General features: G+C 38.1%; 2 protein-coding genes across 3 annotated transcripts; one reads left to right on the top strand and one right to left on the bottom strand.

The window, feature by feature from the left end:
* Positions 1 to 1231: 1231 nt before the first annotated feature.
* On the bottom strand, positions 1232 to 4617 carry arl3b (ADP ribosylation factor like GTPase 3b). 2 transcript variants are annotated; one of them, XR_005007363.1, is made up of 7 exons: positions 4531 to 4617; positions 3911 to 4054; positions 2813 to 2929; positions 2654 to 2704; positions 2376 to 2561; positions 2131 to 2232; positions 1232 to 1679 (listed from the first exon to the last, which is right to left on the bottom strand). XR_005007363.1 is itself a non-coding variant. In XM_036572622.1 (7 exons), the coding sequence occupies exons 1-6, from the start codon at positions 4531 to 4533 to the stop codon at positions 2185 to 2187; spliced, it is 549 nt and encodes a 182-aa protein (XP_036428515.1). In that variant the 5' UTR covers positions 4534 to 4617; the 3' UTR covers positions 1232 to 1679; positions 2147 to 2184. The 2 variants fall into 2 exon arrangements, 1 of the variants encoding a protein (XP_036428515.1); XM_036572622.1 differs by having other exon boundaries at positions 2147 to 2232.
* Positions 4618 to 4981: 364 nt separating this feature from the next.
* sfxn2 (sideroflexin 2) lies at positions 4982 to 14776 on the top strand. Its single transcript, XM_036572618.1, has 12 exons — positions 4982 to 5087; positions 7907 to 8088; positions 8802 to 8972; positions 9956 to 10054; positions 10251 to 10326; positions 10493 to 10578; positions 10687 to 10747; positions 11941 to 12007; positions 12290 to 12339; positions 12865 to 12914; positions 13044 to 13091; positions 13243 to 14776. Exons 2-12 carry the CDS (start codon positions 7931 to 7933, stop codon positions 13340 to 13342), a joined length of 966 nt encoding a protein of 321 aa, XP_036428511.1. The 5' UTR covers positions 4982 to 5087; positions 7907 to 7930; the 3' UTR covers positions 13343 to 14776.
* The last annotated feature ends 157 nt before the right edge of the window (positions 14777 to 14933 follow it).

Below are 14933 nucleotides of genomic sequence, written 5' to 3'. Positions count from 1 at the left end.
TGCTTAAAAAAATCCACAGGTGTTTCTGTCCATCCTTCCACTGTTAGAAGACAACACAACACTATGAGTCTGAAAGGAGGTGCCGTTGACACTGAGTACTGATAAAGGAAACAGACAAAAAAAGGAAATTTGGAAAACAAACAAAGAAGCCGCTGGTGTTCTCAAAACAAGAGTGATTACTGCAAAGTTCAGACCTCAACATCATTGAATGTGTTTGGGATTACTTGGTTTGTAGGAATCAGAAAAGACAAACAACTAAGACTGAAGCTTGGAGGTGTGGACATATATGTGTGTAAATACACACACACAGACACACACACACACACACACATATATGGAGAGAGAGTAAAAATAAAAAAAATAGCATATTTGTTGAGGCTTTTGTGTAAAATGAATAACTTTTGCTTAAAGGCTGTTTTGACTGGAAATAAATGAATGGTGGTCTCTGACTTTTGCATAGTACTGCATATTGTATTGTTAAAACTCAGTAGTCCCACATGACCAACAGACTTTAACATAACAAATAAAGTGATACTAGCCATGATTATGTTTGATCATTTAGAAAATGTCTTCAGGTTTATTCGCCAGGAGAGCAGGACCACATTTAAACAAGCAGACATGGACATTAATGTGTTAAAGCTTAATCTTGAATCTGAAAAAATGAAACCAGATTATTTAGGGCTGGGGCAAAAACTGTATGTGATATCTAATGACACTCTGCACTTCAGTTACAGCAGAACATCAGAGCCAGTGCATTTATTTTTCCAACTGTGCTATTTTTTAAATAAAATTAGTACTTACATCACATTATGGACCATTGAAACTGCCACTTCTTCCGATGAATGCTATCATGCATACCACATATTGTATATTAGCAAATGAACATGCAGGTAAAAGCAGTTTGTTGACAGTGGCGCCATCTGCAGTGACCCTGCAGTGACAGAACAACCAACTACCTTGGATTTAATTTTCTAATAGGGAAAACAACAACCGTAAGATTTTGAAATACGTTAGATAAGTAAACAGATGTAGGATGTAGGTGAGGTGGGCTGCAGTGCATAGAAAACCACCTGAGTTCTGTCAACACCATCTGTTTCATTGCTTAATGGGGGATGGTAGCAGGGAGAGGCAAATATATGACCTCTGGGAGAACAATGGACAACAAGGAGGGGTAGGACAAACGTTAAAGAAAAAGTTTAAATAAATAAATAAAAAAAAAATAGAAACATCACCTCGTTTTTTTTTTAATGTTTACTTTGCGTAGCTTCAGTCATACAACAGCAACAGATTCAAAGAAAAAAGGAAAAATGTTTAATCTCAAATTGCCAACTTTCTAATGAAGCTGTTACTTACAATAACTGCTTTATATAATGTTTGCAATACACCTTCCACAGTGTTTGCAGAAAATATTTTGCTGGCCTCCATTTTATTATATAAGAACTTCATATTCTGACCTGTTTACATATTCCTTTTCCTATTGAGTTTGGACACACAACCTTCTCTGGCATTCTATGAAACACAAAGCGATATTAAAGCATCCTACACTCCGTTACAAAAATATACTCAGAAAAAGAACAATATAGTCAAAAATAATACATCAAAAGATGGAGCAACAAGAACTTCATGTCATAGAAACATCAGTCACAAACATAACCTACTGTGAAGCAAGGCTTGTGGTTCTGTAAAAAGATGGAAAATGTAGATTATCATTTCAAAAGTATAAATATGTCACAGTATCAGATTTCACTAAATATATATTTGGACATTCAGTGCAAAACCATCCTAGAATATGAAGGCAGAATGTATTTATTCAAGAACGTACCAAAGATCATGCTGCTTCAAAAAAGCCTAAACATGAATCTAACAATGATATATTTTTTTAAACAAACACGCTGATAAATTTGTGGTTCATAAAATGTTATGTTCGAATGACAGATCAATGTTTAAGAAAGAATAATTCTGGGGTTTGGGAATATAAAAATAGGCTTGAGGTCCTTGTGCAAATTTCATTTGAGCACAGTGGGCCTCAAGGGACAGGCAAATATGAAACATAAACTTTGTTTCTGTGAGGTGCCTTAATTTCCAATAATGTTTAAGTGTTTCAAAGCTGTGTGGATGCATTGTTTGTACATTCAGAGGTACACACTGGATTCCCTGGAGGGACTGCAGTGGGAATATGCAGCTCTACTTCCTCTTGGCATTCACGCTCTTACAGACCCAGTTCATTCCATCCTAAAACAGAAACGAAACAGAATATTTTTATGATATACAAGTTTGTGTTCAAAACCTCAAACTACACCCATGCAAGATTTTCCATTTGTCAGAAAAGCAAAGGTTTCTACATCTTCCTCTGCTCAAACATATTTCATAATCACCTGCACACCCTCTCCAGTGAGAGCTGAACAGGACTGGATCTGCCACACTCTGTCCCGTATGGTGTGCAGATTCAGTCCCTCAGCAATTTCAGATGCAGGAGCTGCAGTAAGCAGGTCCTGCTTGTTTGCAAAGATGAGAACCGGGACCCCACTGAGCTTCTCCTCATCTAACAACTCAGCCAGCTCCTGTGAAGATAACACACAGTATAAATGGCATGATATATGTTTTCACATTTTTCAATAATGGTTAAGGGCTGTATCCAAGCACACAGCACTACCTGTCCTGTTTCTTCAAATCTCTTGCGATCTGCACTGTCGATGACGTAAATCTGAAACAGAGATTTTTCAGATTGACTTATTAATGTTTCATAGAAAAACTTGAACTGCATTTACAAGTAATTAAAAAATGCATGCACATTAAATGTCTTAACACTCACTAGAAGATCCGTATTTTCAAAGTAGTTTCTCCAGTAGGGCCTAATCTTGCGCTGTCCACCGATGTCCCACACATTCAGTTTGAAACCCTGAGACTGCACACTCTTGATGTTGAACCCCTATAACAAGGCCATGACACATGCAGCACATATAATGCAGCCTAATGTAGTGATAAAATCAGGTTTGGGTTAAAGACTATGAAAAAGAAGTGATGGCTGAATCCTGAATGCACGGTCCTAATGTATCACACTCCATTAAAATACATAAAACTCAAGGTATGAAGAATCCATTTAGAATACATTTACAGTACATCTTAGTAAGGCACACGGGGAAATCTTTTTTCTTTTTCTTTTACCTAATTCACATTGTTCCTTCTTGTTACTGGCTGGCAGTTTTCTTAATGTAGCTAATTATTCTGTTACTATGTTTCATGAAAAATTATCAATTAAATTATAATTTAAATTAAGTTCCAAAAATTCTAAGCTTTTTTCCCCCTCTGCTTTCACTGCTCCTACAATCCCCTGGGCAGGAGACCAGTACAACACTGATGCAACACTCACATCATGTCTACTACTAAAATTGTTAGTTTAATCATATCTCAAAAGAGCCAAGTAACACTGAGATTAATAATGATTGATTTATCAGTCTACTCAGGCTTTAACTCGAAAGTCAGTGTTTGTAAAAAAGCTGTTAACTGAGGTCCTCTTTAAAATGTATTTAACAGGCATGTTTGCGACATGCCATAGTTAACAAACAAGCACTGATGGTGTTTCTTTGAAGATTATTTGAGGTCTGCATTTTTTTTATTTAGTGGGTAAGTACTCTAAAACAAAAAGTCCTAGAAATGGCTGGCTATTGCTTTTTCAAATGTAACTTGGACTGAATACAGATACTTAACTATTGTATTCTGAATGTGTAACTTATTCCCAATACTCGTATTCTGTTACATCCAAACCCTGGATGTCATACATTCCCCAAACTATTTATCTAACAAAAAAAACACAAAGCAGCACAATGTGTTCATTCAGTCTCACTAAACAGACTAAACAGATCACGATGATCAGAGAGGACCTGAACCATCTGAGCACAGTGTAGCTGACCTGTGTTGGAGTAATGTGACTGATATCTTCAGATGCCAGCTGTTTAAGCAGGGTGGTTTTACCACCGTTGTCCAATCCAAGAAGCAAAATGCGAACCTCCTGGTCCGGAGTACTTTTCAGCTTTCGCAAAATCGACAGCAAACCCTGAAATAAGACACAGCAGAGTTGAGCAGAAACATTATCTAAGATGCTGCCTACCACACAAAAAAACAAGCTTGAGTTATCACGTTGAGCCCCATTCTTCAGTTTTATGGTGTGAAGAGGCACAAACCAGGCCCTTTTTCCTTTCTTTGGTTCGTCCTTACATTGACGACTGAAAACCGCTAATGCTCTGAGACAGAGTGCACTCAACACCTCTAGTGGCCAACACTACTGACACTTACCTAACGTTAGCTATTAGCTAAGTGGTTAGCAAGCTAATCTCATCCGTGATTTACAACCGCTGCTGATTCTTATTCATATCTGTGCAGATATCACCGCTTCTACAAATGTGCAGTTTTTACACTGTCAGTATCATCGGATTCAGCTGTTGTCGTAAAATAACAGCTGCTCCGCTCTACACCTACACAACGTTAATCCACAAAATAAAAGAAAGCGTTATTATCAGGGATTTAACTCACCATCTTGTGCTTGTGTCTTCTCCAGCGTTTCTAAGGAAGGAGGGATGATGATGACGTCGACACGGGAAGAAGGGCGATTGCGTCACTATAAACAGTGAGTGAGTGTGAATCTACGATTAAAAAAAGAAGCAAGATATGTCGTCATAGCTACCCATACAGAGTTAAATGCAGTTATTATGATTTTTGTTATTATGAAGTTATTGTGTTTGTTTTCACATGGCTTAAAAAAGTGAGAAACACTGCACTTCTTCTGCACTAGGTCTCCTGCAGTGGTGTTTTTTACTAAAACACTGCAAATCAAACTCCAGGTATGCAAATGTCTCATACTCAACATGCAACTTTATGATATGTGCAGTTTTTATCATATCCAGTCTATCATGTATTATTCAGAAGCCGCCTAGTGAAGGATCCGCCCCTGGCCCTGATTGGAAGACGAGCTGCCACGTGGTCACTAACCCCTTCAGCACGTCATCATCGGGTGGCAGCTGGGAGCACGTTTTAGTGCTACAGTCACAAACCCAGCGGAGCTGAAGTGTCATAACGAGTCCTAACTTACTGTAAGTACTTTCTATTGTTGCGCTCTCCACTCTGTGATCAGTAATGGTTGAGTTTAATACCTGCAGCACGTTACCGGGTTGTGGTGTCTGTGTGTAGCAGCACGCCGCGGCAGCAGCAGAGCGCTAATGCCGTTCATTTGGTGGTGTTTGTGTTTTCTAATTCAGCTTTAACCACGAGCCTGAAGTTGGCTTCCTATTCGAATTTCCCGGTCCACCTTAAATGGTGCCAGAATGTAACTGCTGCACCATTTAAGCCTCAGGCGCCAGAATGTAACTGCTGTAACTCCTGCAGCATTTAAGGCGGAACGGGAATTTCAAATAAGAAGCCAACTGAAGCTTCGTGGTTTAACTCCTTTATACGTACTGCTGAGTTACGTGTGGTGATAAAAATCATAATGCATTTCAAAACTCTGCTGATCAGTTCAGAGGAGTTTTCATTTGTGTTTGATTCAAACCCCTTTTATTGAGTGCAGAAGTCAGATTGCTGACTTGCTGCGTTCTGCTGAATTTGCTGAATTCTTACTGCACATGGTAAAAAATGCAAATCCTAGTTTTACCACCTTCTCTTCCTCGCTGGCCGGTTGCTTAACGTTATTTATCCACCAAACGACCAGTAGTCCCCGCTTGCCTTTAAACTCAGTAAACTTAGTAGACTCAGTGAAATATGACGACAGTGTTAGTTTTCGTGATAAATGACGTCACATTGCATCACAGTATGCTTCTCTGAGCACCTCGTTGACACTGACCAGCTCCAAGTTTCAATTTAAGAGAGGATAATTCGTTTTGTTTAATTGAATTTAGTGCAGCACAGTATGTGAAATGAGTAAATCCTTTTGTTTTAAAATGATTTTTTAAATGTTGCACTACTGGTGCATTTTTTGTGTCACTTCTAACCCTTTAGTATGGTATGTGTAGTATAGTAGTATGTGGTTTTGGATGCAGCTTAAATCTTCCATATTGTGCACAGTGAAAATGTCTTGAAGTATCGTGATATCAGCTTCCACTGTAAAGTAGTCAAACTGAAGTAGTCACCTAACCCGTAGGGCACAAAGCTTTGATAATTAGTTGGCTGCTGCTCATGCTCAGAACTTTACCCAAGTGCAGCCCTTGTTACTAAAGTCTAGTTAAAGTCTTAGCATAACACAGTTGGGCCCATCAGATTGCCAAACGTGTGTGGTGGGATGAACACTTTGCAGTAACTTTTTGGGGGGTTTGGGGCCGTAAAAATGGTGTAATCATTGACTTAAAGTTGTCACTGATTGATAAGGACTAGATTCACGTAGTCTTGTTCCTTAAGCATACAGTATTAGCATAATATACAAACTGTTTGGCTTTAAAGTTTTTTTTTTATTTAAAAGTATGATTTTTATTAGACTAATAAGTCCAATCAAATGAAGAACTTCAGACCTAATTAGTGTATCAGTAGTATCTTGACATATGTAAAAATAATGTTATCTTTCACACTTTATTTTTGTATTACCCAATACCATGCTCGAAAAAAAAGATCTACATCCAGTCACTTTAGTAATGTTTAGTAATGTGCTTATTATCATGTTAATGTTAAAGACATTTTGTCAGATTTAGCTGGTGCAGTGTATATACTGTTGTTAAGTCTTGTGAAAAGCTGAGAGACAAGGTTCAAAAGGGGTGGAATGTATAAACTGAAAGGACTAAGCAAACTTAACAGATTGTGACCAGGTCAAACTATCAGTTGGTCAGCATTCTGTCTGCACACTCTGTGACACGGAGCAAAATGCACCTCCAGCACTCTTTAAAACTCTACTGAGTTGTTCTCCTTGTTTGTGTTTATTTCACTGGCCTTTGACCCGTAGTGCTTGGCTGACTTTCAGCACTGCTTATGCCTGTCCTGCCGTGATAAACTGTAACTTAAGACACCAAATAAGCATTGAACCTTAAAAAAAAATCTAAAGCAGGCCATTATGAGGGTAAAGTACAACATGATCTACTACCTTTAAAAAAATACACCCAGCTATCTATTCTTTATATGAATTAATGTTTCAGTGCACAGTGCTAATTCACTAGTTCATGTATATGTTTTTTTTAACAGTACATTTTTGTCTTATAGGATTTATAGGATATGTAGTTCAAGGACAGAATCTGCAAGAGCAAGTTATGACTGGTTCCCTAATGATGGATTAAATGAATACTCCAGTGTTTTTCACCATAATGTCACTCTGCAGCGTTTGTTGCATACAGTTGGCTACCATGGACAGTACGTTACCTGTACTTAAAAGCTGTTGAATGAAGCAGCTGCCTTAACCCAATTTCAAGAAGTTGGGACAATAGGTAAAATACAATTAAATACAGAAGACATTCACTTATAAATCTACTTTGATCTGTATTTGAACAAAAACAGTACAAGACAAGATATTCAAGAACATTTTTATTTGACCAACTTCACTGTTTTTTGTAAATTTACGCTAATTCTAAAACCGATGCTTGTAATGCATTGAAAAAAGGGGGGAACATTGTGGAAGGCCTGGTCTTTTATGAGAGAGGGTGGGTCAAGGCTCACCACTTCGCCAAAAAAAGTGTTTTTCAGGGACATCCATGCTTATTTCAGCATAACAATGCCAAGAAACATTTTGCATGTTTTATATATCAGCTGCTAGCTTGGTCTACCTCCTGTCTCCTATTGAAAATGTGTGGTGCATTATTAGGCTCAAAATACAACAACAGAGTAAAATTATGCAGCTGAAGTCTTGTATGACAGAAGAACCTGTCCCACTTTTTTTGGAGCATTTTGGAGGCATCAAATTTGGAATGATCATATTGTCCCTGTTGTTATCCATTTTTAGAGCCGTGGGACAGGAGAGTGCACCATGGCGGCTCTGAGTGGTTTTGACATTGATGCCCCACGCTGGGATCAGTCCACGTTCATGGGACGTCTCAAACATTTCTTCAACATTACGGACTGTCGCACCGCTCTCCTTTCTGACTCCAAACTGGACGAAGCGAAAGCTTTAGTGGAGAGCTGCAGGTAAGCAGCAAAAAACTCAGATACTATCCAAATAATGGCAATGTTGTCTGTGAACTGGAGTGTGAAGTGCAGTGTCATATTGGCAGCACATACAGTCTGTGCGGCAGTCCAGAGAATTGTTTAAACTGTTTATCTTGGCAGTGAGTGTTTTTTGTCCAGTAAAACGCTGTATAACTTTAAACTAAATACAAATAAACATAAATACAACAAAAAGTAATGAGAGCTTTAGAAATGGTTGACACACTCACACACACCTAAAATTAATATGTATTGCTTATTTGTTTATTTGTAGTTATTTTAATGTTAGTATTTTTCAAACAAGTAAATGCTTACGGCCCAGATACATAGCTTTACATATCATTTTCTCTCAAGTTCTTTTGCACAGTGCGAGATGTCTGTTTCTCGCTGAACGTTTCTACATTTATCCCCTTCACTTTCACATTGTTTATATTTCTCTACATACAGCCTTGAAATGTGCTGAATTCCTAACAACTATCAGATAATAAGCAATTATATAATAATGACACAATTTGAATTGGTCATTACTAAAATCAAGCTGTTTTTGTTTATTCTGATAAATGATCAGATTTATTAATCACAGACTCAGTTCAGTTCAGTGGGTAGCAGATTTCTCTTTCCCTCCCTTTCTGTCTCTCATTAATTCCCTTTCTCCCTTTGCTTCTGCCCTCGTCTCTGTCTTTGCCTTTCTCCAGAGCAGGGTCTGTCCCTCCAGGTACCACTGTGGAACAGCTGCACTATGCCAAGAAGCTCTATGACTCAGCATTTCACCCTGACACTGGCGACAGGATGAACCTGATTGGCAGAATGTCTTTCCAAGTGCCTGGGGGCATGGCCATCACAGGCTTCATGCTGCAGTTCTACAGGTCCCCAGTCACCCATGAGCAGAGCTGAAAATATTTACAGTTATCTACAAATTTGAGTTGCTGACTGTAAAAAATAAGGTAACACTTCAGTATCACATTGTTAGACTAAAGGACAATGTACTGCCCTTATAATGCACCTGTTAAGTTTGTAATTTACTGGCTACTCATTACTACATTATGAAGAAGTAACCAGGGTTAAGGTTCATTTTATTATTTTGCCTTATCAAGCCAATAACTAGTAAATAATTTATCAAGCCAGTAACCACCAAATAACTGCCCCATTACTACATTCTTAGAGAGAAACTAGGGTGACTAAAGCACTTATTAAGCCTTATTGAGACCGAATCAAGGAGTGGGCAAGATGAGGGAAAAAGATTTGAAATTTCTTTGTAGTTTGGTTTGTATGCATTATACATAATAAAATAATATAAGAAAAAAATATTGTAAATATTATAAGAAAAAACACACATTTCTACAAAGTTCTAAATAATATTAGCCTATCATTCTTAGTTCAATTATGTGTTTCAACTTTTAGAAGCAAATGACAGCTAATTACTAGTGATGGCTAATTACTAAATACTTGCTTGATGAGCCTTAAACAGAGGATTTAGAAGGGCTCAGGACTATGGCTAATTCTACTGCTTAATAGTGTAATAATAAACAGCTAGTTAATCATCAACTAGTGTTTTGTTAGTAGTTTAGCTTAATAAGTGCATGACAAGGGCATTACACTGTCCCCTTGTACTGAAGTGTTACCTAAAGTTATACGTCCACAGTCACTCTTGAGACCTTACTTGTCAGCGGTACCTTCTGTCTTTTTGTAAAATGTTTGCAGATTGGTGCGATGCTTGCAGTTTTAGTTGCTTTTTCTTTTGTCTGCTGCCTGAATGTTGGATGTTTTGCCCTTGTACAGATTTCTGCATTGTTGCATGTGTTAATAGCTGTTGTCTCCGAAACACTTTGCTGTGTATGTGTTCCTCCAGGACGGTTCCTGCTGTGGTGTTTTGGCAGTGGGTTAATCAGTCTTTCAACGCTTTGGTCAACTACACCAACCGCAATGCTGCCTCTCCAATCACACCCAAGTAAAACCCTACGATTTTTTGCATGTTTTTATTTTCGTTAGTGTTTGGTAATTGTTTTTTTAGTCGTTGTCAGAAAGAACAGATTTTATAATGAACTCAGAAGTCGCTCTATGTGCTGTTTATTATCTCGGAATCAGTAGCAGTGTAGTGGAGTCTTTCTAAACAGTTTTCTCATGTGTCTTCCTGCCTCCTCCAGACAGATTGGGGTGGCTTATGCAACAGCGACAAGCACTGCATTGGCCACTGCTGTGGGTTTGAACCTTTACACAAAGGTACTCTCAGTCTGTATAGGCATAAGGAAAGAATAATTAATATTTATCTCCTGCCACTGGAGACTGTTGGTTACACAGTCATTTTATCAACAAATTGGAAAGGCAGCTGAACCATCTTAATGCATGATAATTAATGTCTGAATGCTGATAATTGCTGTGTCTCTAGAAAGCTCCGCCTCTGGTGGCTCGCTGGGTGCCTTTTGTAGCCGTGGCTGCAGCTAACTGTGTAAACATCCCCATGATGAGACAACAGTGAGTCCTGTAGTCATCAGTGATGTTCTTTTATTCTTGTCTCTTCTAATTGGGCTGTGCTGGGCCAGTGCAGCGTTTCCATATTAATATTTCTTCTGTCATACGCAGGGAAATCTTGAATGGCATCGCGGTCACGGATGAAAATGGAAATAAGCTTGGCCACTCAAGAGTGAGTAACATTGAGCAATAATGATAGTACTACTATATGCTCAAAAATATAAGCAGAAAGCCTGAGGGAGAAACAGAGCCTCTGGGCATTTGCACTGGCAAATGGTTTGGTGTGTCATTAACCCTTTTGGATACATTTTAGTTATAACACTAATTTGGCTCTGTACATTTCAGCTCTCTTCCTCAAAGGTGTTCAGTCAAGCCTGTAATGATCACTTGGCAGTCTCGTTTTCTGCTCTGTTATAATTCCTAACACATCTGCCTGAAGTTATCCAGCAGTGTAAGCTTTTCTGGATTAAAAAATTTAGTTACTGTTGTGCAAAAACCTTGTATCTCTATTTTTGTCCTTTTTTGCATCATATTTTGTGAAAAGTCCATTCATCTTGTGGTGATGATTTTGATAACAAAACTAGATGTCACAGTTACTGTCACCCATAGAAATGACTGTGGACAAAATGGAACTGAAGCATGTTCCCTTTTCTATTTCACATTTTTCAAGTTCGCTTGTGTCTTCAGGAACTTTCAAGAGCCATCCATGGGTTCCTGTTTCAATGGGTTAAAATTTGAGGATACAAAGGCCAAATTTCCTTAGTGCATCAGCATGGGAAAGAATAGAGAATACACAAATGAAATGAGACAAAAGCGTGTTGACTTTCATAGTGATAATAATAATTATTATTATTATAATAAGTTTCATTTATACAGCACCTTTCTTACAAATCAGCCAATGGCTGTAAAATAGTAACTACACACTTGAAAATGCCCATATCCACTGTAAGGGCAATAAATAAGAAATTTAAACAACCACAGCTGTTGTGAATCAGCCTTGAAGAAGATGCCTGTGTGTTTTGTCTCCACCATTTGCAAAAGATGGTCACATTTTGGGTTCACTGAATCTCCAAAACGACAGCTAGGTGTGTGTGCAATGTGGTATTTTATTCATATCATCCAGTTCTAATGTTACCATCACACTCTTCGTCATGAAAACTCCAAAACCAAACCTGATCTGTATCAGGAGTGTTTGGAAGTAGAACAGAACTCAGACGTAAATTGGCTGAGTGTCCTTGGGGTTTTGAATAAACACCACTACAGCAGCGCTAGGCTCTGATAAGATAACTTTCTTTCTGTATCTGATCAAGCTTCTGTGAAGTGTTGAGATATTCAGCCACTGTTCATTCTTTCTCTGTGCCACAGCAAGCAGCAGTCAAGGGCATCACACAGGTGGTCATTTCTCGAGTCACCATGGCAGCACCAGGCATGAGTAAGTACAAGCAGACTGCAGTTAGAGGAGAGGGCTGGTACTGTGGTACTGAATTGGCCACTGGTAGTCGGTGAATATTAAGTGATTCCTCCCACACTAGACACCCCCATGCTACAACATAATGTATGACTGACACAAATGGCCTTTAAATCTACGTATCCTGAAAACAATTATGACAATGAGGATAGTAGAAAACAAGCATTTGGTGTGTGTTGAAATCCCTTCCTTCTGTCCTGTGAAAAAACTCTAAGCCTGGTCCTGTTTCTCTCTCTTTCTCTACAGTCATCCTCCCTATTATAATGCAGAGACTAGAAAAACATAGATTCATGCAGGTAGGTACGGCAGAGTGCGCTTTCACTGAGCTGTCAGAAATAAACCAGAAAAATAGAGACCTTAAACTTATTAAAGAGGAATTCATTATTCATTTTTTCCACAATTTTGCATAATTCAGCCACTGAGATCGAGATGTGACATGGTTTTTCTGTAATGCACCTACACACTTACTGGTTTCTTTACAGTAGTGGTGATACATGTGCCCTACATGTACCTCTCCACTGTGAATGCATTAGGCTAAAATGTTATCTAAAATGTTATCTATGGTAGCTTTTAGAGGTATTAAACTCTTCAGTTGCCTGGTTCCTATCACCACCACAGTGAGCAATGCTGACTCTGGTTTATGGTTCATTTCATGTCAAACAACTCTTAAGACTGTGTTTATGTCTTAACTATTCAGTTATGCAAAAATTATGAAACATTGGTGGCATTCCCCTTTAACTTCTTTCCTTTTTGTTGTTTCTCTTATGTTCCGTATTATAAAATATGTACATTATTTATTTATTTATTTATTTATTTTTCAGAAAATTACATTTCTGCATGCACCGTTGCAAGTGATGATGGTTGGAGTGTTGTAAGTGATACTTATTTCTTTACATTGATGATTGTTATCAGCTCTTACTATACTTCACTATTAGTCATCAGAATTAAGGTTATTGCAAACATTAAACATTACTCACCAGCTCTCCTTTCTGTATTTCAGCCTGATCGTCATGGTGCCTGCAGCCTGTTCACTGTTTCCACAGAGATGGTAAATATCAGAACAAAAGCCCATCAGGGCATAAGCTAAGATGTTTAGCTTGATGAAAAAGCAACCACTGCTGCATGGATAGTAGTATCTATCAGCTAACCTGTAGTTAGGAGTTGGGCATATTTCTGATCCAAATCTTTCTGTTTCCCAGCTCTCTGGCTGTGTCCAAGCTGGAGCCAGAGCTCAGAGAGTCCATCATCTCTCAGTATGGTGACAGTGTCAAATATGTCTACTTCAACAAGGGCTTGTGATGCTTGTACCTGATTCTCCTAGGATTGAGGGACCTGGGCCAATCCTGAGCTGGACCATAGGGAGTGGCCAATTTTTGCCCAAATGCAGACATGTAGGACACATTAGTCTTTTTTTTCATGTTACTCATCTAAAAGTGTTTCACTTTGAAAAAAGTCTTAGATTAAGATGTATGGTCTGAAATGGGGTCTTTAAGTTCCCAAAGACCTCTAGCCTGTTTGTATTTATCCAGTTCCCAGCACTCATAAACCAGATAGAGCAGGTTACAAGCTGAGGAATACTGATAACCTGGCTCAGGTGAGTTACCAGCTGGAGTTGAATAAAATGTGGACTGTGAGTTGTACTGGAATGGGCTGAATATGGATCAGAATTTACACTTGGTTTACATCATTGATTACACTGAAAATGGTTTGAATCACTTTGTTTTTATGATCGTTTTACAGAGGCTGATTTTTTTACTTTTGATTAGAAAATAATTGGACAAGCCTGTTAGAATTGGTCATTAAGCCTTTCTGGTGCCAACAGTCAGAGCTAACTAATCATGAGTAGACTTTGTTTTGGAGCTGTTTTTAACTGTGAATAGGGAGAGGGGTGTGTAATGTTAATGCTGAGCATACTGATCTCTCAGGAACTTTTAATTAAGAGGTTTTAAGCTTTACAGGTCAATTTAGTACTTGAAACAGGTTAAAGGGCCCATATTGTGAAATACTGAATTTTTCTATTTTTTTTTTTTTTTAATAAATGAGTTTGATATGGTGACGTTAATTAAAAGTTTTAATACGGACGGTTCACTCCACCAGTCCATATGTGGAAAGTAAGTAGCAAAAACAGCCCATTTTGAATTTGCTGTTTTTATGATGTCACAAAGACATAACAAAATTACATTCACAGAAGTTTAGTCCCACCCATTCCTGCTAAAGCTATAGGTGTATCTTTTGAATGAGGCACAATGATCAGAATGGAGGTCCATATACATTTACATTAGTCTTAATAAACAACAAAAACTTCCTGTTTAATTCGTCATAGATCCAAGTCTGTGGTTATATAAAATGAATTATAGTTGTTTTTGGCGCATAAACTCACACAAACCTTAGAAGTGGTCTTCATGGAAAAAATAAAATACAAGAAAATTTAGGATATGGGCCCTTTTTGTTAATGCAGGTTTATGAGATGTTACAGTGTATGTATCGCCAAATATATGAATGAGATGATAATGTTATGGACTGTTAATGATCTGTATTGAGATGTTACTGCTACTCCTTCACAATGTGCCTTATACACAAAAAACCCTTGAAGTAGAACATTCTGTCCTAGTTTTTCTGACCTAGTCTGCAACATCCTCATACACGTACAGCCACATCTTAAGTATGATGCATATTTTATAATTTTCAGAGATGAAATAAATACAGCCACACTTGTAGACTGTTGTATCTTTATGCATTCTGTTGTAAGACTGTTTACTGAGCTGTTAAAAATCAATTGAGAAATTTTGAAAATAGTGTTTGGCAGAGCTGCAATGTCACAGTCTCACCACAAGAGGGAAGTGTCTGATCTACAATGATAAAATGAGTAACAGGGTCGCCAGGGTGGGAA

This window comes from Colossoma macropomum, unplaced genomic scaffold (genome assembly GCF_904425465.1).
Source record: "Colossoma macropomum unplaced genomic scaffold, Colossoma_macropomum, whole genome shotgun sequence".
Classification (NCBI taxonomy): Eukaryota; Metazoa; Chordata; class Actinopteri; order Characiformes; family Serrasalmidae; genus Colossoma; species Colossoma macropomum.
The sequence above is the reverse complement of the archived record's forward strand: the minus strand, read 5'-3'. Positions and strand labels throughout refer to the sequence as shown.